The sequence below is a fragment of the Thalassophryne amazonica genome, chromosome 14, assembly GCF_902500255.1.
Source record: "Thalassophryne amazonica chromosome 14, fThaAma1.1, whole genome shotgun sequence".
Taxonomy (NCBI): Eukaryota; Metazoa; Chordata; class Actinopteri; order Batrachoidiformes; family Batrachoididae; genus Thalassophryne; species Thalassophryne amazonica.
The window spans coordinates 88266747-88290397 of NC_047116.1; the positions used below are offsets into that span (position 1 = coordinate 88266747).

Sequence of the window (23651 nt, forward strand, 5' to 3'; positions counted from 1 at the left end):
AAACTTTAAAAAGTTAACAATGATTATCTAATCATACAATGTTAGGTACACCTATGTATATATTCAGATTTGAAAGCCATCTTATTTGATACTCATACAATATTGTGAAATTGCAGATTGTATTTCCAGTTCTTACCGATGTCGGTTGGAAAGTCAGGTGTTCTTGAGCACCACTCAAAATAGCATCCACAGATTGATGTATGCTTTGCAGGTTTTTAAAGTTTGTAACAGGAAAATAATATGCTGGTGTGAAAGAGCTGATTTGCATTTCCAAGGTGTCAGCATTATTTGTGCCAATAGCAAAGGTCTTTATTCCAAGTTCTTTGAGTGACTGTGCTGGTCCTCTAACATCATCACTTGATCTTCCACCACTAAAGAGATACAGATACTGAGGGACCAGTTCTTCACGCCTGCCTCCAACTGAAGCAGAAAAGACGTTGTCTCTCACAAACTCTAGTGCTTTCCCAATGCTGATGGATCTTCCTAATTTGTGGCTCATTGTTCTAATGGAATTGAGCACATCATTCTTGGACGAATAGGAATTCAAATAGAAATTTACTGTGGCATCACGGCTGAATTGAACAACTGCGACTTGGTCTCTGTTGTTGTCTAGGTTCAAACTTTCAACAGTTTTTTTCAACAAAGCCTCTTATACCTTCAAAACCATTTCGTGAATCATGTGATCCATCAATAAGAAATACCAGATCAATTTTCTTAGAATCTGCAAGGAAACACAAATAGACAGAATGTAGTAACACAGACAATATGATTTACTGCAAATGTGCAGGTTTTTCACTTTCATGGGCTTGGCAGGGTGGTCTGCCCTATCAGAAATGGGAACTACCTCTTTATCGCTACATAACTGATTCTCAAACTCAAGTTTTTTGTTGTAGTGTTTGATTTGATTTGAGCTATGATTTCTGCAGGTTATTGAATTAATATATTTATGTTTATTCTCTTGTCATTTGTACTTTGGCAAGCTAGCACTACCAGCAAACTAGCACTTCATCTTACTTAAGAACAATCAATGTATTATAATGTGTAATATGATCTTATTGCTTTAATGTGACCTTTACAAATGTTACAGATTAAATAGTATGTGCCAATTCAGTTTTTGCAGGTTTACGCAAATACTTTGCATATAAATTACCAAAGGTGGGACGAAGTCACTGTCAAGTCATGAATCTGCAAGTGCCAAGTCAAGTCTCAAGTCAGCTTGCAAACAACTGGTGGTCATTATGACTTGAGACTTGACTTGGCACTTGCTGATTCATGATTTAAAAATGGCTTGATTGTGACTTCGTACAACCTCTGTAAATTACATCTCAGAATTTCATTAAATTTGAACAATGTACTTATTACAACGCGCTGCATTTTAATTTTTCTTGCTTTTTTGTGTGTGTTAAACTGGCTTTTAGCAAGTGTCTGTATAAATTCAACCTGTTATACAGCATCAAATCACAACACAAGTCACCCAAACAAGCTATACATGAGCAAGGATTAAACACCCCACGAGCAAGCCCATTGGCGACAATGCCAGTATCATGGCGCAACTGTTTTACCTTGTTGTTCATGATGAAATGTAGTGTGGAATTCTTCACAAAATTGTTTTAAAAACATTATAATTGTTTAAGATTTCAGGTGGATTTTATATAGATATTTTGACCCACATTCAAGCTGAAAATGAACTTGAAAGCAACATTAAAAAAATAACACCTTCATCAAGTTTGCGCTTCACGGTGGCTTTGGCTAATGTTTCTGGGACTGACCACACTGCCAATGGAAGGGGTGTCACCAAAGGTACAAGGATTTTAAACATGAATATCTTACCCAAATCATTGGTAACCGCATCTTTCTCTACATGGTAGGAAGTATCTCTTAACAATGACAACACATTCTGCTGGACTGCAGAAAGTTCTTCATAATCACTGATAGAAAGGGCGTAACTGGGTTCATGAGATATTGTTTGTAGTTCAAGAGTATCAGCATCAGTTGTCCCAATGGGATTGAAATTACTCCTGTCTCTTTTAGCATTGTGACAGGGATCCTGATGTCATCTGCAGATCTTCCACTACTCAGTACTATAAGTATTTGTGCAACTCCCTCAAGGAGTCTACTTTCTGAAGCAGAAGTAAATATGTGATCCCTTACAACTGCAGAGCTGCTCCAATATTCTGAGGATAGCCTCCTTGGTGAGTCAAACCTCTGACTGCATCAAGAACATTGTCTTTGTTTGAGTAACTCCTCAAGTTAAACTCAATCTTGGGTGTGTTGCTGTACTGCACCACAGCCACATGATCATTGTTTGCATCAATATTCAGGTCCATCATAATTCTCTGTACAAAGTCTTGAATGTCAGGAAATCTTCGTTTGGAATCATCAGAACCATCAAGCAAAAAAACAATGTCTCTTTTATTTGAATCTGCAATCACACAGGCAGGAAAAATGATTGATGTTGCAAGTACAGCTAGTACAAGAATAAAACAAGAATAAAATAAGATTTTATGACACATACCAGATAATCCCTGCTTGACAGCAGGGTTTTCAGCCATCTTGACTGCAGAGAATATGTGTTCATCAACGCCTGAAAGATCATTTAAATCGGCAGCAAAGAAAGCGTGACTGGTTTCCTTTAAAATAGACCGAAGCTCATGCGTATCTGCATCCTTTGATCCCACAACAAATACAATCGCACCAATTTCACTCAGGCTTTCCACAGCAGGTCTCACATCATCACTGGACCGTCCCCCAGTCAAAAGAACCAAAACCTGAGAGACACCCTCTTGGTGCCTACTGCCTGAGGAGGCAGAAAAAATATTATCCTTCACATACTGGAGGGCTGCACCAGTATTACGGGGTCTGCCACCTTTTTGCGTCAGAGTTCGTATGGCGTCAGCAGCATTCTGTTGTGTTTTGTAAGTGTTCAGGTAAAAATCAACAGAAGGCTTTTTACTATATTGCACCACTGAAACATGGTCTTTGTTCTCATCCACATTGAGCTTTTGCACCATTTTCTCAACAAAGCCAAGCATCGACTGAAATTCATACAGCATTTCATCTGATGAGTCCAATAAAAAGACAACATCCAGTTGCATGGATCCTGTGTTATCTGTGGAAGCTTTGACAGACACAAGGATAATGCACATTAGAACTGGAAATAGATACACCCCTCAATAGAAAAAGACAGACAGGCAGATCCATCATGAAAATTTTAACAATGTATTTACATTGTAGATAGATAGATAGATATCACAAGCATATAATGTTCAAATTAAATTCTGCACATACTCCATTTTGTCAAACAATATGTGTTAAGTCAGTTGTTGTGACAATTTTATATCCACATAAATTTATTAAAAATAATATTTCTTTAAAAAATATTCTAGATTTTTTTTTCACTGTCAGATTTTCAGTTGACCAATAGTTTACATTTACATGTGACTCCATAAAACAAGATCTAAGATTTTATCTTAATATTTTCAGGATTTGGGTTGTGTTCTTTGTATATTATGCATTAGAGTGTTTTCTGATCATGTTCTGTGTGGTGATTTTCTTGTCTGTCTTTTGTGCTTGGGGTTTATATATTTCTCTTGTCTGTCACTTGATGCTCAGTGGTGGGTATGTCCCTCTGTCTTTCCACTCCCATGGCCTAGATCTTTCCCTCACACTTGTTTCTCATCTTCTGCTCATCACCTTCCTGTATTTAAACCTCACCTTGTCCACTTGTTCCCCACCAGATCGTTGTGCTCTGTGCCTTTGCTTCCAGCCTTCTTCCTAGTGTTTTTTCTCATCTTGCTTGCATCTCAGTGTTTTCATGACCACATGCATGTGTTTGGACCACACCTCTGCCTGATGAACTTGTTACTGTTGCTTAGCCTGGACTGCCTTTTTATGTACCAAACCCTGCATGTTTTTATGAGTTTTTGAACAATTCCGCTGAGCCTAGCACTGGTGTCCAGCCATTTCGTATTACAAAGCCTGATAAATATGCCTTAAAACAGAATGAAACATTCAGATGTTTCTAAAATGATGGAATTGCTTGTAAAAACTTCTGAATGATTAATTTGCATAATTAGGAGTTATTTGGCAACCACTGGCTGGATTTAAGGACCTACCTTTAGAACCAGTGGGGTTTTTTTTGCATCTATGAACAGGAAAAATATCTACACAACTCAGCCAAAGCATTCAATGCAAATTTTTTGGATTTCCTTAAAAATGTGTTACATTTCATTAAAATTTTGCTTTGGCATTATAAAAGCTCAGCCTTTGGTCTTGAGATTGACTGCAAATGTTTTGTTTATCAGTTTTGTTGTTGTATTGAGTGAAATTTTGTTGCATGGGTGTCTAATGAATTCAATTCAATTCAATTCAAAACGTCATCACAATTTTTTTTATGTCAATTTTTGGTTTAATGGTTTCCTTCTTGGTTGATTCCTTTTCAGGGCATGGTGTCGAAGTACGTTCTTGAAGATCAACCATGTTCTTGGGCAGCAGTTTCACAAGGTAAGAGTCACATGCAGTATGCGTGCATAAACCAGAAAAAAGTTTATGTTACAACACACACAGAGGCAGTGTTGCTTCACTGATTGCAAAAGATGCCATTATGGCAATGCATCTTTACACAGAAAATAGTTGTTGGCCATATTAGTGTTTAAAATACCATTGATATTGTTGGCTATTGCTTGATAAAATAGAATATGTATACTTCGGGAAAATTTAGTTTGAACAGTATTTCAACTTATGTCTTCACTGCGTGCTGTTGCCTTGACAAGAACAATGACAACCAAATGAAGACTGATGAAAATATATTAAATCATGTTGGATGATACTGTCCATCATCAGAACACCAAATGGGTATATCTTTGGAAGGACAGTGATCCACTCTTATAGGAATGTCCCACAGACTTTGTGTATGATAGTTCTCGGTGGCCCCAACATGAACACATCATTTTCACCCATCGATAGACAGATTAATTGATGTACATCTTACCTAATGTACTGTGTGATTTCAGGCTTGGCTGCCTAGGCACCCTTTTTACAAATGACACAAGTTGTTGATAGATGCTGTCAAGGTCATCAAACCGCAACACAGAGAAGGCATACGAAGGGATATGAGCAACCATTTGAAGATCAAGTATGTCCGCATTCCTTGAACCAATACTGAATGGAATAACCTTGCTCTGTTTTAGAGCAACAGCAGCACGTGCAACATCATCTTGAGATCTTCCCCCACTCAACAGTATCAATATCTGAGGGACACCTTCTTCACGCCGACTCCCAGAGGAGTCAGTGAAAGCATAATTCCGCACATAGTCAAGAGCTGCGCCAATGTTGAGGGGTGTGCCCCCTTTATGGGTTAACTGTTGGACAGCATCAAGAACCTCTTGTTTTTCCATGTACGTTTTCAAACTAAAATCCATCTGTGCGTCATTGCTTATACTGGACCACAGAAACACGGTCTTTGTTTTCACCAACCCTGAGTGTTTCTACCACACTCTGGATAAAACCTTTGCATTGCTGAGAAGCCACTCTTGTATTGTCCGATTCCATCCAATAGAAACACAATATTCTCGATGAACAGTCTCTAATTCAACTGGGAAAAGAAGAAAAAAGTTTAAGAATGCTCCATATAATCATAATCCATTATCATACAACCACTGTCATAAACCATAATACAGTGTAAAACTAGAAAGGTATAGAACTAACTACTGCATCTTAAATGCCTGCAAATTTCAGAAACCAAACTGAAAAAATATTTGGAAAATTCAACATATATAAGAGTTAAATGAGTATATTCCAATGAAGTGGTTATTGAGTAACCACAAGCAGGAAGACTATAAATAAGAACATCTGGTGTAGGTATGTTGCCATGGAAGTGGTATTGAAGTTGTAACAATGAAAAAGGTCGATGCCAAACAAGAAACACCATAACCAGGAACCCTCTTATTGTCGGGCCAAAGAGTTTCTGGAAAATGAAGTTGATTGACTGTTTTCAATATATGATGCAGGTTTACTGCAATTCAAATTTGAAAGACCAAAAGTCTAAAACAGGTAATTACCATAATTTCCAGACTATAGAGTGCACCTGAATATTAGCCGCACCCACCAATTTTAAAAAGAAAAAGGAAATTTTACATACATAAGATGCACTTGTCTATAAGCCACGGGTCTCCACATTGTAACATGAGATATTTGCACAGAAAGATATTAGAAAGATTTTTTAACTTTTAATTAAATACGTACCGTAAATGCTTTTTTCCACTGAAGTTACACGTAAATATTGACGCGCATGTCATCCAGCGTGCGCACAGGGTGTCTCTGCTCCACACAGAGAACTGAGTAATTTTAACTTTTTCTTTTTCCAACTTTCATCGCGTGCAGCCAGGATCAGATGGAGTATGTGGTAAATGAGTCGTTAATGGGGCGCTGTGACTTTTTTGACTTGTTGCAGCAAGACAGAGAACCGGTGTGGAAGGAGGGGGAGAAGGCTTCGCTCCGCTAACTGATCTGACGGTGCAAGTCGGGCGCAAAGTCCTGAAGAGGGACTTTTCTTCACTAAAATGAACGGGTAAGACCATATATTTACACTGTGTGAATTTACACCGCATGAGGACCGCAGCTTTCAGGAAATCAATTGACAGCATCAATTGATGTATTTCAACTTATGAAGAGCCTGTAAAAATCTAGAAATTAGCCGCATCATTGTAAAAGCTGCAGTGTTCAAAGCGTGTGAAAAAAGTAGCGGCTTATAGTCCAGAAATTACGGTACCTACAACAATGGTACCCTGAATCTGTATTTTTGCCTGGACAAATGCAACAACCTGAACGTGGACAAAACCAAGAGTTCACCAATTCCTGGTATGTTGAAATGAAATTTAAAAGACAAAATGATTTTCAGAAGCTCATTTTGTCTTGTATTTTTCATTTCAATAGCAAAAGATAGAACTCTAAGTTGCTTCAAGTCAAATGCAAATGCTGAAACATAATCATTAGGCAGGGCCTAATGACTGGCTAGGCTTTGATCATTAAAAATAGAATCAAAGAGACTTCCTGCAGGAAGTGACTATGACAAAGTAAGGACACTGTCCCAAACAAATTGCTGGGCACCACTAGGACAGGATGAGTCCTTCTTCGTTAGTGGAGAAGACTTCTCACAGCAAAGATGACAGCAATTTTACGTAGGATCTGAGTTCTTAGATTGAAGTAAACCAAGTTCTCATCACCAGTGTTGCCATAGTTACTTTGAAAAGTCACTTTATTAGTTACATTATACAGTTACTTCATTAGCAGCTGCTGAATGTAACTAATAAAGTAACAAGTAATAAAGATTGAGTACTCCGAAAAGTAACTATTAGTTACTTTGTAGATTACTCAGTCTTTACAGTAAGCAAGTTACAGTACTAATTACCTTATTACTTACATTCAGCAACTGCCAACAACTGAACAACAGCCACAAAACCCTATCTACGTCACAAAAAAGAAATTTTGCTATTGCTGGCATTGTTAGAATGATTTCAAACAACAATAAATAAACAACGTGAGTTAGTTCAGAATAAATTCAAAAGACACTATTGGGAGAAAAACAGATGTGTCCCTTAGCAAGCATGAGAAATGTAGCATAGATTATTTTCAAAAAGGAGAGATTGAAAGCAATTGTGGATATACATGTAATGCAACAGACATTTTGCAAAAGATTTCACAAAAGCATATCATGAACAGTCTCGACAAAAAGCATATTTAAAAATGTCAACACTATCATTCTAGAAGCAAACCATCTATGTTCAACTTTTAAGCCATCTATTTGAATGCTTAAATCTTACCGAGTAAATCTGAGACTTTTGTGATGGATTCCTCAGTGCCCTTAAATATATTGAGAAATGTAACAAGCTGTGGTTGGATTGACAGCAACTTGGACAACTCTGTGACCTTGTAAATGAAACCAGGTTCAAAGGCTATCATTTCCATTTCTGGAACAGTTTCATCTCCAACTCCAATGACCAAGGTCACAATTTCACGATCTTTAAGAGCAATAGCCGGGCTTTTCACATTATCACTCGACTCTTGAGTACTTAGAAGAATCAAAATCTGGGGCACTCCCTCGAGTCTTCGACTACCGGTGGAGGAAGTGAAGACATTGTGCCTCACAAACTGGAGAGCTGCCCCGGTGTTAAGGCGCCTCCCACCCTTGTGCCTTAAACTGTCTATGGCATTCATAACATCCTCCTTCGTCCTGTGAGAACTGAGATAAAAACTGGCCTCTGGATTATCAGCATATTGAACCACAGAAACTCTGTCTTTGCCTTCACCCACAGAGAGGCCCTCCACTATGCTCTTCACAAAGAGCTGTATCTCGGGGAAGCCACTTTGTGTATTATCAGAGCCATCCAGTAGGAACACAACATCTCTTTTTACAGCATCACCATGTACTAAGACACAACAAATAAAAGCAGCATTGAGATTTAGGTTCTTATAGAATCAAGGATATCAGAGGAAGTGTTTGTCTTTTAACACACAGTAAAACAAAGGGTTCTTACCTTGGTCAAGGATAACTTGCAGCTGATCTTTAGGAAGGCTCACGTAGCTATTGAGCTTTTGTGGAATTGTGCCAAGGTCACTGAATTCCCTGACTTTGAAGGCAAAGGAAGGGTTGTGTGAAATTGCTTCAATCTGCCTTGGGTCCGCATCCTTGACACCAACACCAAATGGGACTACACCCTTTGTCTTCAGTGCACCAGCAGGTTCCTTCACATTATCTCTTGACCTGCCTCCAGTTAACACGATCAGAAACTGGGGAACATTTTGTGCAGCTCGACTGCCATGGCTTTCAGACAAGATGGTGTCCTTCATGAATTTCAGGGCAGATCCGGTGTTTAGACCTCGTCCTCCAGCGACTGTCATTCCATTTACAGCTCTTATTACGTCATCTTTTTTTGGTAAGAGTTCAGGTAGAAACTTGGTGTCGGCCTTTCACTGTGTTGAACAACTGAAATTTGTACCTTGTCAGTTCCAACATCAAGTGGCTGAATTACTTTAATGATAAAATCCTTGATGTATGGGAAATCCGCTCGAACATTGTCTGAGCCATCAATAAGGAAGGCAACATCCCTTTGAGGTCCTGTAATTGCTGAGGAAGAAAAAACAAATAGTAACTAAGTAAAATTCAGACATTTATTTCTTTACAACAAAATCAGACAAATGATAATCTCACCTGGTTCCTCTGGGAGTGTTCCCACATCGGTGTCACCAACCACTGTGATCAATGGGTGAAAGATTTGATCAGATATATGGTATGTTGGAGAAGCTTCTTTCATGATAAGCCAACTCTGGAACAAATGCTACTGTTCTCAGTAAAGCATCATCTGCCTGTCCAGAACTGACAGTGAAGGTCAGAACACCTGCTACAGCCAGTTTGTCTGCAATGATTTTAACCGGATCTGCAGATGGACCACCTGTGACGAGAACCAACACTTGTTGGACTCCCTGTTTCCTGCGTGACCCAGTTGATGGCTGGAACATGTGGGAAAGGGCATAGTTCATGGCTGCTCCTGTATTCAACACAGAGCCGCCAGTCAGCCAGAGTTGGGAGATTCTGTCCAAAACCTCTTGTCGGGTACGGTAGCTGTTCAAATAGAATTCAGTTTTTGGCTGCTCGGCAAACTGCATGAGGCCAATCTGGACTCTGTCGGGACGCACATCCAGCTGGTTGATCACGTTGGTAATGAACTCCCGCACATAGGGTAGGTTACCGCTGCCAACGTAATCTGAGCCGTCCACAAGGAAGACAATGTCTCTGAGCACTTTTTGCGTCTGTACCGTAGTAATCTCCACTGAAGAAAAGTACAAAAACAAACAAAAAAAATTATTATATAATTTGCAAGCAAATACTTCCATGTTCTCCACTACCTAGCACATAAAAAGCCTTTGCCTTCTTTGACTGATTGATTTTTATGCAGTTTTTGCCATAGTGCAAAATTGTTTTTCTTTTCTTTTTTTCAGAGTTTAATTTATACATGGTCACTATCAAACCCATAGGCATGAGTTATTCCACAGCACACAGAAGTTTTGTTTTTTCATCTTTAAGTTGTATGAACATGATTGGTTCTAATGCCACACTGTTTCAGTTCTAATGAAGACATTACAGCAGTTCACTCAATTACTTATAAAATACTGTTTACTGTATCTTCAAATACTTAGAATAAAATTTTACCTGTCTCAGTGGGTACTTCAGTCACCACCACCCCAGCTAGAGTTGAAAGTGCATCAATAATTTCCGCGGGCTGCCGAAGCAGCATACGGAAGTCCCTTAGCTCATACACAAAATTTTGAGGGAAGGCAATTTGCGTCAGTTCCTCCTTCACTGCAGCCTTGGAACCGATAGCTATGGTTAGTACCCCCATTTGTTGCAAAGCTCTTGCAGGTTCATTGACACTGTCACTGGATCTTCTACTGGTCATCAGCACTACAATTTGGGGTACTCCCTGTTGAAGACGACTGCCCTTTTCAGGGCGCACCATATCAGCCGCACAAAGTCCAAGGCAGCTCCAATGTTAATTGTCTGTGCTTGTTTTGGTTTGATTCTGCCCAAAGCAGCTGTTAAACTCTCCCTGGATCCATGGGTGTTGAGATCCATCTCTATCCGTGCAGTGTCGCTGAATGTTGCTATTCCCACTTGAACTTGGTCAGGAGCAATTGGCATGTTGTCAACAAACCGCTTGATGAACTCGCGCACAGAGCCAATGAGTGTTGCACCCATTGTACTGTCAATAAGAAAAATTATGTCTCTTTTTCCAATAGCCAACGCTGAAAAAGTAGAAAAAAGAAAACAGTTAGAATGTGAATAAAAACTTAAGAGTTGGTAGTAATGTTACAGTATCTCTCTGTAAAAACAAAATTGTGTGTGTATGTGTGTGTGTGTGAGAGAGTGAGAGATGCTTATAGAAATCTACAATTCTGATCCTATCACCAAATTTATTGCACTGATTGCTTGGGTCACTGGACATATTTAAAATGTTTTATTGTGTATTTAACAGAATATTCACATATTTAGTTTTGACAGGTCTAATGTCACACCTCACATTTGACACATGGGTACACTCTTAGTTTAGTACTAAAGAATAAAGCAGGCAGGTAAGAATACTATTACATTTACAGTCTAATCATTTTAGTCATGGTTATGTGGTTAACCACTGTTAGATGGTGTTATTGTTTGTCAATTTTCAAAGTGTGTTTATAAAAATGACTCATGTTAATTGAGTTACTAAATTCTTGAAAACATTATTGTAATATTATTATTGTAATTAAAACATAAAGTCATAATTTATACTATCCCACAGCATTAAAAAATTGAAAATAATCTTTGATTTGGCATAAATGTTCAATAGGTGTTTTGTGTGTGTATGCGCGCGCATGTGCGTGTCTTTTAAACAACAAATTACTATACTATACTATACTACACTATACTATTACACTAAAGGTCACAAATTTTGTTTGCTTGCTTTGCTAATAAATACTGTATTTGTTCCCAATACTGAAATCATTGGACATTCACTGTTGTTATTCAAGAATAACAATAAATATTTTGCAGTCACACAAAATTGTTTACATAAATGCAGCAAAGCAAATTTTGTGTCTTTAAAGCTTTATATTGCTATGTACAGTATGTGTACAGTAATACAAATATGTATGCTGAATTTATTATATTAACCACCGTAGGCCACATTGCAGGTGATTAGAGAGCCTGCAGGGCTTACTACTAATTTGGCTGTGGAATCCACTAGTTTCGTGGAAGGCAGGAAAACCAAGAACCATGGCTGGAAAACCACTGTCACCATTATGGTGACAGTGTAGTCTGTGTGACAGGGAGGGAATTGCTCATGTTGAGACTGTGGCCTAGATTCATTAATGTACCCATAAGTATTGAGAGGTTCCTGCTATGCAAATCTAGTTCTCAGTAGCATTTGGGATACTATTAGAGCTGGGGATGCCCCAGTTTCAAGGCATCAACTTTTTTCTCCTTGTGTGTACCTATGTAATCATAAAACTAAATCACTGAGTTCAACTGTATCAACTGCCAAACCTAATAATGTTCTTAGTCCAAGTTTCCTTGATATAAACATTGTCCTCTCAGTCAATGGCCCCATTTGCATGCACATAAAAATCTGGTTGCTATCTGATTATTGGTCATTATGTGATTATTAAGTGGTCATGTAAATGGCAAAATCTGATATTCTTTATCCAATAATGACCGTTACGTGATTATGTGAAATTGGATTAACACACCTGGATTTCTCCCCAATAATCCGATTTCTTCGGTACGTATACCATTAATCTGATTTATTTCATTGTTTTATGTGTGTGTAAAAGCAGTTGTCACTCACATTTTCAGATGTACAAATGAAAAAAAGAGTACGCTCTTTTTTCAGTATAGCAGCTGCACCTTCTTCTTTCTCCACTTCCAAAGAATTAATGAACTGTATATCTGATTATTATGGTCATGTAAATGTGGCCATCATTGAATAATGACCTACTTTGGATCACTGTGATGTCAACTGTGAAACCTGGTCAAAGCCTAATGTCCTCCTGCCTATAAATGAAACCTGCCCATGTGCATACATGTTGCCCATGATACAAAGCAAGGCAGAGGTTCTTTAGTTTAGCTTAATGGTGGGGGTCCTAAATTTAGTTTATTTGAACATCTGGTTTTCTGTCCCACTCCGACCGCCACGGGCAGTCAGTCATGATCAGGACAAAATTCAGTGTTGATACTTTGTTAGTGTTTATAGGCCCATACTCCAATTTCTGATGAATTTGGCATTTTATTTTAAATCTGGCAACTCACACTGATAACATCCAGGTTGGTGGTGGCTGGTTATTGTTGGTGGCTTCAATATCCATGTAAATAGCCTTCTGATCTCCTTAGCAAAATGTTTATGGACATTGTGGATATGTTGGGATTTTGCAGGTCCATTCAGGGATTGACCCATTGTTGCTGTAACATCATTCATTTGCTGTATTGCTGTCTCAGATAGTGGCATTGGTTTCTTATGTCAGCAGTTTCAGATCACTCACCTGATCATAACCAGTTTCATTATCCTGAGGCTGTGTAACTGGGTGTATAACTGAAAAAAACTTTTTCATGTTGTCATTATGGGGTGAATAAGGCTATAACATAACAAAATGTGGAAAAGTGAAGCGCTGTGAATACTTTCCGGATGCACCTTACATAAGCGAAATCACTGAGAATACTTTCTGTCACCTCTGCAATATTGGGAAAATTCTACCTCTCTACAGCTGATGCAGAAACATAGATTCATTATTTTTTCTCTTTGCTCTTGTTACTAATAATGGAGCAGGTCTCTAAATTCTGGGACTGTTAAGCCCCTTTCACACCGGGCCTGCTTCGAGTTGTGGCGTCATGACGAACGACGTCAGGTGCACGCAGCAGGGGGACAGAGAGGAGGTCAGGGTGCAGAGGTGAATCTGCAGGCAGTCTGGCTGCACAGAGAAATCAGAGTGCACAGTTTGGCTGCAGCCAGACTGTGCACTCTGATTTCTCTTCTAGTTTATATTTGTTATTGTGCAGGGTTGCAGGTCTGTACTCTGATTTCTGTTATAGTTTATTTTTCTTCCTTTGACCACGAGCTGCGTGCGCACGAACTGTCCATCAGAATGTGGAGATGTCTGGAGTTATACTTGATCTGGACATGTCCTGTCTCTGGCAATCAGTCTGTGAGCAAGACTTATGTCCTTTTTTGTCCTTTATTTAACACAATGATGAGGGATTGAGGGGAGAGTGAGGAACTGCAGTAGCAGCCAGCCAGTTTTTTTTTTTTAATTGTTCACATCTGCGTGCGTGAACGAATCGTCTGTGAGTGGACTGGAGATGTCCGGACTTTTTACTGGATGTGGACATGTCCTGTCTCTGGCAGTCAGTCTGTGAGCAGGACCTTTATGGACTTTATTTAAATTAATTTGTGAGAGAATTTAAGAGCAAGTCAGCATTTTTTTCTGCTCTTTTGAACGTGTAGTTTTACTGCATTGTGTACACGGTATAAAAACAATCCTGTGTGATTTATACTTCGGGATCAATGGAACACAGCAAGAATCACAAAATGGCATCGGGTAATGTTATTGTGAGGGTGTGGCTTCCACTCACGTTGAGTAGCGTTGCTTTGCCCTGACTTGCGCTGAAACCACTTCCTTTCAGTGTCCTGTGCTGGACGCAGAAAAAATTAAACATGTTTAATTTTTGGCGTCCGATTCGCTTCGTCGTTTGTGTCCCTCGCACTGTTGTGGCGTTGAGCTACATCGTCTTGGTGCTGGGTTGCTTCGACATGGCGTCATCATGATGCCGCACAATGCATCTTGAAGTGGGCCCGGTGTGAAAGGGGCTTTAGTGAAGCATAGACCAAACTGCCGGCAATCACGTTTGGATCTATTCTGTTAAACCCCCATTACACATAGCAAGAATGTGCAGGAACCAGGCTGACACAGCAAATATGGTCATAATCCAGGCTAGGGTTGGGTATCGAGAACTGGTTCTTTTCGGGTATCTTATGAAATGGTTCGATACACGACATCAATAGCCTTTTGCTTAATGATTCCCTTATCGGTCCTTTAGAGCAGCTGTTGTTTTTGAGGGTGTTTGTCGGGAAAATGATCATTTCTCTACACTGATTACAGACCGTGCAGCGGCTCTGTAATCAACCACTTCTGCAGCATGACTCCACTTTGAAGCTTGAACCAATGAAGCAGTGCTTCTATCCCCTGCTTTCTGGCCAAGGTCCAGTGGAGGTGGACAAATGTGGCACAACATGCCGGCAGGCTTTGTCATGACCGATCAATCTCAGAGCTCAATCAACCGCGATCAGATCATTTCAGATGCTGTTTTGATGTCATCAGAATATGTAGATGCACAAACTGCATATAGATCGCCGTCAGATCTGCGTCGCATCTCGATGGTGCCAAGAGTGTTTTGAACGTGTAACACACTCGGGACAGCTGAGTGAATGGAACCAAATATGTAGATTCTCACAGACTACCGTGATTCCATTCTGTGCTTGTTTATGTCCGACAAAAGTAATTTTCCCAAGTGCAAAATGTGCACTTTGTCAGCTGGTGTCTGCCAAGTTAGTCTGTAATTTTGGTGTGTTCAAAACGTCTAGCGGATATCACACGGGGAACTTTGCCACTGCTTGCATGATTTTTTTTTTTTTGTTTTGTTTTTGCTGTTTTGTCCTTTGCAGTCATTTACAGTGCATCTAAAAAGTATTCACAATGCTTCACTTCATTTTGTTATATTACAGCCTTATTCCAAAATGGATGAAATTATTTTTTTTCTCAAAATTTTGCACACAATACCCCATAATGACAATGTGAGGTTTTTGAGGTTTTTGCAAATTTGAAAAAAAAAACTAAGAAATTGCATGTATGTAATTATTATATTATACTGTTATACTGCTGCTGTGAAATAGTATTCTGTTAGTTGTTTTCTCTCTGACTGATTGTGCGGCCACTTTCTTTCTTTGAGGTGCGGTCGATAGACTGATGGCTCCAGTGGAGAGGAGCATCCATCTTTTGGTCCCCTGTCTGAGCACATGGTTCTGGACTGAACTTGCAGGAGAATGACTTCCACTTGTGAGGAACTGTGGATCACAATGCCCTGTGGACCCTTTGTCATACGGACTTTTGTTGTTGTTGTTTCATGTTTGACTATTCTTTCTTGTAAGTTGTTTATTTGATCTTTGTTATTGTGCATATGGCCAAAGCAGTTGGTCACCCCCCGAGTTTAGTCTACTTGAGGTTGCTTCCAGAACACATTTGATGGAGTTTTTTTTATTACCGCTGTTGCCTAAGCTTGCTCAGGGGGCTTGTTAAGATTAGACGTTATCCTTGCACAGCGCCTTGGAGGCGACATGTTGTGATTTGGCACAATATAAATAAATTGAATTGAACTGAATATTATGAACGATCCGTACTGCAACAGCAGCTACGTCTTTAGCTGCCCTAATTTCACTGATTCATCCCAGCACCAGAGTCTTATTAGATGGAAAATATCAACCCTCTTTCATATGTGACAGCCTTATGTCGGATGGTATCCTCGACTGACAAAGTTTGATCCAGTGTTGCCGACCGAACAGTCCCCCACTCCCCTAAAAATTGGTCCGCCCTGCCTTCATGCCTCCATGTGTCATTTGGGACCACAGCAGCACATCTGAGTCGGACTCTCTACATCCAAAGTGAACAAATGGATTAAAGGGATTATTAATCATCAGATGACACGGTAAAACCTCTTAAGTCTTTCTAAAGTCAGTTTTAAGCAGAAATCAGTAACTCGCTACTGACACTTTGAAATGACGGAGGCACAGTGAACGCAGCAGCAGCAGCCCATCTGGCTGTGGCGCTCTGATCGCTTCCTCCATCTTTTATTATGAAATAATGCTGAACTTATGTGGAAATTATTGTTGTACAAAAGCTTCAGATATCTGTCGCTGAGATAGATGATGACTGGAGTGCAGATTTAAGCAGAAACAAGGTGATAATTGGTGAACCGCAGCTGACGCACGGAAATGACGCATGCGCAGTGAAGGCAGGGCGGACCAATTTTTAGGGGGTATATTCTGTCTGTGACACCAGCTGTGATCTGGATTACAGATTTTGTGGCCATTTAAATTTAATATTGAAAACCCTATTTGATGTATATATTTACATTATATCTTAATCAAACATGCTCCAATCTTATATTTGAAAGTGAGGTGTGGACTGGCACTAACTATTGTCTGGCAAAGTTTGATCTGGATCTGATCTGGATTATGGATTTATGGAATTTGAATTTAATAATGAAAAGCCCATTTGGTGTACATTGCATTGCATTTTATCTAATCAAAAGTGCCTCAGTAACTTTCATATTTCTGCTATGGTTTCATATCCACCACCAAAATTGTATGGAGGTTCCTAGTTTGTTTGTCTGTCTTATCAGTTGGAAACCAGGTGCCAAAAAGCAATGACAAATTTGTGCATAACAGAGATGACCAATGTTCTGTGAAAATGATCTGAAAACGAATTCAAAAACCAAAAAGGTTGAAAAAAAAATCCTCAATTCACTAAATACTGCTGACATTTGATCACATCTATTTTAGCTTATGAAAAGCCACTTTTAACAGGAATTTGACCCTGAAATTTTTTCCAAGGTAAAAATTTGTGGTATTAGAAACTCATGTTGCCCTAGTTTTTCTATGCTTCATTGTTATTTTATCACAGCTGTTTATAAAAACAGTGACATGCATTAAAAATGTGTTTGAGAACCTAATATTAATTGTGTAAGTTCATTGATGTCTTTGTGAGAGATGGATAATGCTGAGAAATGTGGTAATGTGGATGATGTGAGTCTAAACATTGAAAGGTTTTCATCAGCATTGAAAACAAAGCAATTACAAGATGACTGCAAGGATATTACATGGCATTCATATTTCTAAAAGTCCCCTTCTGTAACTACAATGCCCCGTCAACATTTACAGAGAGTTACATACCTTCTTTGAACTCAGTTTGAACTATAATGGTTCGCTGTGCCACCCCGATTATGTATGGAAGGATCTGGACACTCATGCTTCCCAGTGATCTGAAATCAGTGGCTGACAGAAAAAAACTTGTATCTGTAGCGACTACTTCCAGATCTGCAGCGGCTGTATCACCAATCGCCATGCTGAACGTGAGAACACCTGCCCTCTTAAGGGCCCGGTCACCAAAACCAATATCATCAGTGGATGGCCCGGCACTGATTACCACCAACACCTGGGGCACACCTTCCTCTGCCCTGCCTCCAGCTGTTTGGCCCAAGAGGCTTGAGGCCACTTCTTCCAAGGCAGCACCCAGGTTAGATTCATCTCCCCCTGTGAAGGTGAGGCCCTTTACAGCATCCAGGATGTCAGCTTTGGTGTCATAGCTATTGAGATAGAACTTTATGTCTGGATCGGTGCTGTACAGGACCAAGGCAACCCGAATTGTGTCCCTGCCCACATCAAGGGGCTCAATGATTTTCAAAGCCAAATCACGCACATGGGGACGTTTGCTGCTCCAACGTTCTGTGATCCATCAATTAAGATTATTAGGCAGCTGTATCTTGTGCTTAAGGAGAGAGGGACATGCTTGTGAACATACCAATACAGTTGTTGGTTCTGGAGTGATGTCAGTCACCACAACCCCCAAGGAGGACTCAATTTGCTGTTGGACACTTGGGAGGTCAGTAAATTCGGTCACAGTTACAGCTGAACGGGGATCATGGGATATCTTCTGTAGTTCTCTGCTGTCAGAGCCCCTGTTTCCAATTGGATATATCAAGACACCCATCTGTTTCAGGGCAGAGGCTGGTGCGTCAACATTGTCAAAAGACCTTCCACCATTTAACAAGATTAGGATTTGTGGAACTCCTTTCAGGCTCCTGCTTCCAGCAGGGGCTGTGAAGACATTATCCCTCAACACTGGAGAGCTGCTCCAGTGTTGAGAGGTCTTCCCCCCTTATGCCTCAGTCCTCTGACAGTGTTAAGGATCTCAGCTTTGGTTGTGTAAGTGTTCAAATAGAAGTGGACGGATGGATCCCGCTGTATGGACCACTGAGACACGGTCCTCTGTGTCATCACACTCATGTCTCAACTATTCTTTGGACAAAGTCACGCATAGTGAGAATCCAGTTCGAGTACCATCAGATCCATCCAGCAAGAACACAATGTCTCTTCCTCGTGGCTCTTTCTCTGACTAAAAACCATAGAAATTGAGACATATTTACTTGAAGTATCAAAAGATTTCATCACATGATGAAATGTGGTCTCAACATTTAATCTTTACACTCTCCACCCTGTCACAAGACTATCATCTAAGTGATACTGCCTGACACAGACTAATTTTGGCAATGTGTACATTATCAGTAGAATAGGTGAAATAAAACATGAATTTCTTACCAATAACAGTTGGTGGCATGGGTGTGACCCTTGCTGGCATTGTACTCAAAACAGAAAAGAGCTGTTCTTGGACATCGGGGAGGTCATTGAACTCAGAAACTAAGAGGGCATACGTTGGGTCATATGATATTTTCTGCAGTTCTCTGCTGTCAGAGGTCCTTGTTCCAATGCCAACTGCAAAGATGCCCTGCTGTTTGAGCGCAGAGGGCTGGGGTATCAACATTGTCAAATGACCTTCCACCAGATAACAGGATCAACAACTGTGGAACCCCTTGCAGCCCCCCTACTTCCAGAAGTGTTTGTAAACACATTGTCTCCTACGTATTGCAAGGCTGCTCCAGTGTTGAGGGGTCTGCCTCCTCTGTGTTGCAGCCCTCTCACTGAATCAACAACATCCTCTCTGGTTTTGTAGGTGTTCAAGTAGAAATGAACTTCTGTATCTCTGCTGTACTGGACAACGGAGACACGGTCATGGTTTTCTCCCACATTGACTTTTTCCACCACTCTCTCAACAAGATCTCGCATAGCAGGGAAGCCATTCCTTGTGCCATCTGAACCATCCAGAAGGAATACAATATCCTTTTTGACCATGTCAGGTTGAACTGAGAAAAGATGCGAAGACAACCAATAAATACTGTTGTAAAATAATGCCTCTAGAAGACTCACGAAGAGGATATTTTTACACAAGACCTCAAATTGATCATGTGATTTCCAAACAGAAAGCATTCCTGAACTTCAATACAATGACATGAACGTAACTTAGAAAAGACACTTAATTCTTGGTCTCAGTACATCAGATGTGGCCTTTCAAGCCAACAACAAGACATGCTTGTGAACATACCAAATACAGTTGTTGGTTCTGGAATGATGTCAGTCACCACAACCCCCAAGGAGGATTCAATTTGCTGTTGGACACTTGGAAGGTCAGTAAATTCGGTCACAGTTACAGCTGAACGGGGATCATGGGATATCTTCTGCAGTTCTCTGCTGTCAGAGCCCCTGTTTCCAATTGGATATATCAAGACACCCATCTGTTTCAGGGCAGAGGCTGGTGCGTCAACACTGTCAAAAGACCTTCCACCATTTAACAAGATTAGGACTTGTGGAACTCCTTTCAGGCTCCTGCTTCCAGCAGGGGCTGTGAAGACATTATCCCTCAAGTACTGGAGAGCTGCTCCAGTGTTGAGAGGTCTTCCCCCCTTATGCCTCAGTCCTCTGACAGTGTTAAGGATCTCAGCTTTGGTTGTGTAAGTGTTCAAATAGAAGTGGACGGATGGATCCCTGCTGTATTGGACCACTGAGACACGGTCTCTGTTGTCATCCACACTCATTGTCTTAACTATTCTTTGGACAAAGTCACGCATAGCTGAGAATCCAGTTTGAGTACCATCAGATCCATCCAGCAAGAACACAATGTCTCTTCCTCGTGGCTCTTTCTTGACTAAAAACCATAGAAATTGAGACATATTTACTTTGAAGTATCAAAAGATTTCGTCACATGATGAAATGTGGTCTCAACATTTAATCTTTACACTCTCCACCCTGTCACAAGACTATCATCTAAGTGATACTGCCTGACACAGACTAAATTTGGCAATGTCTACATTATCAGAAGAATAGGTGAAATAAAACAGGAATTCCTTACCAATAACAGTTGGTGGCATGGGTGTGACCCTTGCTGGCATTGTACTCAAAACAGAAAAGAGCTGTTCTTGGACATCGGGGAGGTCATTGAACTCAGAAACTAAGAGGGCATACGTTGGGTCATATGATATTTTCTGCAGTTCTCTCCTGTCAGAGGTCCTTGTTCCAATGCCAACTGCAAAGATGCCCTGCTGTTTGAGAGCAGAGGCTGGGGTATCAACATTGTCAAATGACCTTCCACCAGATAACAGGATCAACAACTGTGGAACCCCTTGCAGCCGCCTACTTCCAGAAGTGTTTGTAAACACATTGTCTCCTACGTATTGCAAGGCTGCTCCAGTGTTGAGGGGGCTGCCTCCTCTGTGTTGCAGCCCTCTCACTGAATCAACAACATCCTCTCTGGTTTTGTAGGTGTTCAAGTAGAAATGAACTTCTGTATCTCTGCTATACTGGACAACGGAGACACGGTCATTGTTTTCTCCCACACTGAGTTTTTCCACCACTCTCTCAACAAGATCTTGCATGGCAGGGAAACCATTCCTTGTGCCATCTGAACCATCCAGAAGGAATACAATATCCTTTTTGACAATGTCAGGTTGAACTGAGAAAAGATGCGAAGACAACCAATAAATACTGTTGTAAAATAATGCCTCTAGAAGACTCACGAAGAGGATATTTTTGCACAAGACCTCAAATAGATCATGTTATTTCCAATTTGAAAGTATTCTTGAAGACTCATCACAAGGATATTTGGGAACACTTTACTTGAAGGTATCATCATAAAAATTACATGACACTGTCATAACTCTTACATAACAAAGTCATGAACGTGTCATAACCATAGTGTCAATGTCATAACCATTTATGACTGTGTTATAAAGTGTCATTCATTTTTTTTATTGACAAGATGAAAAGTTGTCAACTGCAACTGAAGGGAAAAAAGGCCAAAGCCAACTTTGGGTCATCTCACTTTGATTAATGTCATGTTGTCATAATCAAGACAACCAAAAAATAGCTTATCCTTATAAAAACTGAAAGACACTTAATGACAGCAGTTATAAACATTTATGACATTGACATAATGTCTATGACACATTCATAACTCTGTCATGTAACAGTTATGACTGTGTCATGTCACTGTTATGACAATACCTTCAAGTAAAGCGTTACTGGATATTTTTACACAAGACCTCTCTTTATTAAAGACAACAGAATTTGAGACATTTTTAGTTTCAAGGTTCAACCTTCTTCTTTGAAGAATAACATTTTTACAATGAAAAAGAAAACTATTTAAATATGTATATCTGTTGGATTTGAATATTTACAAATAACATTATTTGTCTAATGTTGTCTAAATAACAAATTTCTTAATTAGCTACATATGAAAATTGTGTGTTTTTTGAGAATTCTGTAATTTAATGTTTGCTTATCTTCTGGCCGTGACCATTTTGCACTTGATTTTCTCAAAGGAACTAATATTTCTTTCATATATTGATATTAAAAAGCTGGGTAAGCATTACAGCTATATAAAGGATAACCTGTATTATATCCCTTAATTTTCATGTTATTCTTTTAAAAGTTTTGGGGTTTGTTGTGGTTGAGGTGTTTTGTGTTCTTTTTATGTGATTCCTATCCCCTGTCTTTTCTGCGTCCATGTCTTGTGTGTGTAGATCTGTTATCCGGGTCTGTGGTCATGAGGGTGTGTGTGAGTGTGCGTGGTTCTGCCTGTCCTCCGGATATTCCTGTTCTCCCCATGTTCTGTGGGTGTGTGTGAGAGTATGTGGGTGAATGTTGTGTGTGGGTGAGTCCTTGGATGAACGTGTGTGTCCTCGTGTGAATATTGTCTTCTGTCCCACCCTCTGAGTGAAGATGGATGAATGTGGGAGTGTGTGTTGTCCCCTGGGTATCTGCGTGTGGATGTGGAATGTATGAGTCCATTCCCCATGGGGCGTACACTCCGCACTTGCTGTGCAGGAACACATCCCTTGGTCATGTTTGTGTTCGTGTCATTTCCCCCGTGGTCTGCGTGTGTGTGTGTGTGTGTGTGTGTGTGTGTGTGTGTGTGTGTGTGTGTGTGTGTGTGTGTGTGTGTGTGTGGTATCCTTGTGTCTCTCTGTGGTTTGAGCGTGTGTGGTTGTCAAGATTACGCCTGGCAGCTGCACGCAGTGGTTGACAGCTTGGCTGTGTCTGTGTGCCTTGGCCCCCCGTTCCCTGGTTAAGGTCCCTTCACACATAGCATGAATGAGGCCAAATGGTGCAGCAAGGAGGATTCGGATGACAGTCATGCAAATTCAAACTGCACTCGAACGCCTTGTATAGCAGTCTCGCAGCAGTCAATTTGTTTGGCCACAGCACATGCACACCACATTCGCATTGTGCTCGCATTGGAAACTCAATCGAACGGTGGTCGAGATGCAGTTGTACCTTCATCTCATTGGTGTCACAACATTCGTACTGCATGTTGGTATGCAAGTTGGACCATTTGGACTGCGGTCAAGGGGAAGTATGAAATGTTCGGCCACGTCGAATCCTGGCCGAATATCCTGACAGAGCCAGCCTTCAGAGTACAGGCCAAATGAGGGTGAATGGCAGCCGAATGCTCATTCATCCCACACTCAGCTGAAGTCGACGTACAATCCAAAGACTTCCAACGGCAGTAGCAGTGCACTTACAACAGCCGGGCCCATTTGTGTGGCCAGCTCGAATGTAGTGCATGTTACACAGCAAGAGGTAGCAAAAGCTCGAATGGCGGTGGGAGTGCAGAGCAATTGCTGTGCAACGAAGAACGCACATCTGGACAGGCTGTTATATTTGTGAGACATTATGATCATCACAGCTGTAGCACGACCTGCAGGTGCATGTGGCACGCTGCCTGCCCACAGCGAGTCTATGCATGTCACAGGACCAGCATGCTGCCACAGAACACAGCTGACTGGGATGTGACAGCTGGCATACACGTATCATGACATATACAGTATGGCCAGGCCACCGCAACAGAAATAAAAATAAAAACCTAGCTTTGGAATGCCTCCAGGTGCATGTCACAGTGCTGGG

General features: G+C 40.5%; 3 protein-coding genes across 3 annotated transcripts in view; all 3 read right to left on the minus strand.

The window, feature by feature from the left end:
- Positions 1-8711: 8711 nt before the first annotated feature.
- LOC117524881 (collagen alpha-3(VI) chain-like) lies at positions 8712-10507 on the minus strand. The gene is made up of 3 exons (XM_034186700.1): positions 10208-10507; positions 9209-9827; positions 8712-9124 (listed from the first exon to the last, which is right to left on the minus strand). The coding sequence occupies exons 1-2, from the start codon at positions 10452-10454 to the stop codon at positions 9277-9279; spliced, it is 798 nt and encodes a 265-aa protein (XP_034042591.1). The 5' UTR covers positions 10455-10507; the 3' UTR covers positions 8712-9124; positions 9209-9276.
- LOC117524320 (collagen alpha-3(VI) chain-like) lies at positions 10460-20403 on the minus strand. Its single transcript, XM_034186082.1, has 5 exons — positions 19795-20403; positions 19275-19555; positions 18954-19161; positions 17529-18080; positions 10460-10800 (listed from the first exon to the last, which is right to left on the minus strand). The coding sequence occupies exons 1-5, from the start codon at positions 20315-20317 to the stop codon at positions 10460-10462; spliced, it is 1905 nt and encodes a 634-aa protein (XP_034041973.1). The 5' UTR covers positions 20318-20403.
- A 106-nt stretch (positions 20404-20509) lies between these two features.
- LOC117524321 (collagen alpha-3(VI) chain-like) overlaps positions 20510-23651 on the minus strand; it is a 58377-nt gene continuing 55235 nt past the window's right edge. Inside the window, exon 11 of the mRNA XM_034186083.1 lies at positions 20510-21198. Within this exon, the coding sequence (XP_034041974.1) occupies positions 20510-21198 (689 nt within the window). The remainder of the gene's footprint in view (positions 21199-23651) is intronic.

What these genes read in the sequence shown, in the direction of transcription:
- LOC117524320 (XM_034186082.1), bottom strand. Translation starts at nt 20,317, where the DNA reads ATGCGTGACTTTGTCCAAAGAATAGTTAAGACAATGAGTGTGGATGAC. An exon ending in AGAACCAACAACTGTATTTG is followed by an intron (nt 19,556 to 19,794) that starts GTATGTTCACAA and finishes ATCTTTTCTCAG; the next exon opens with TTCAACCTGACATGGTCAAA. An exon ending in TCAAACTGAGTTCAAAGAAG is followed by an intron (nt 10,801 to 17,528) that starts GTATGTAACTCT and finishes CTACTTTTTCAG; the next exon opens with CGTTGGCTATTGGAAAAAGA.
- LOC117524881 (XM_034186700.1), bottom strand. Translation starts at nt 10,454, where the DNA reads ATGACCAGTAGAAGATCCAGTGACAGTGTCAATGAACCTGCAAGAGCT. An exon ending in TGAAGTACCCACTGAGACAG is followed by an intron (nt 9,828 to 10,207) that starts GTAAAATTTTAT and finishes ACTTTTCTTCAG; the next exon opens with TGGAGATTACTACGGTACAG.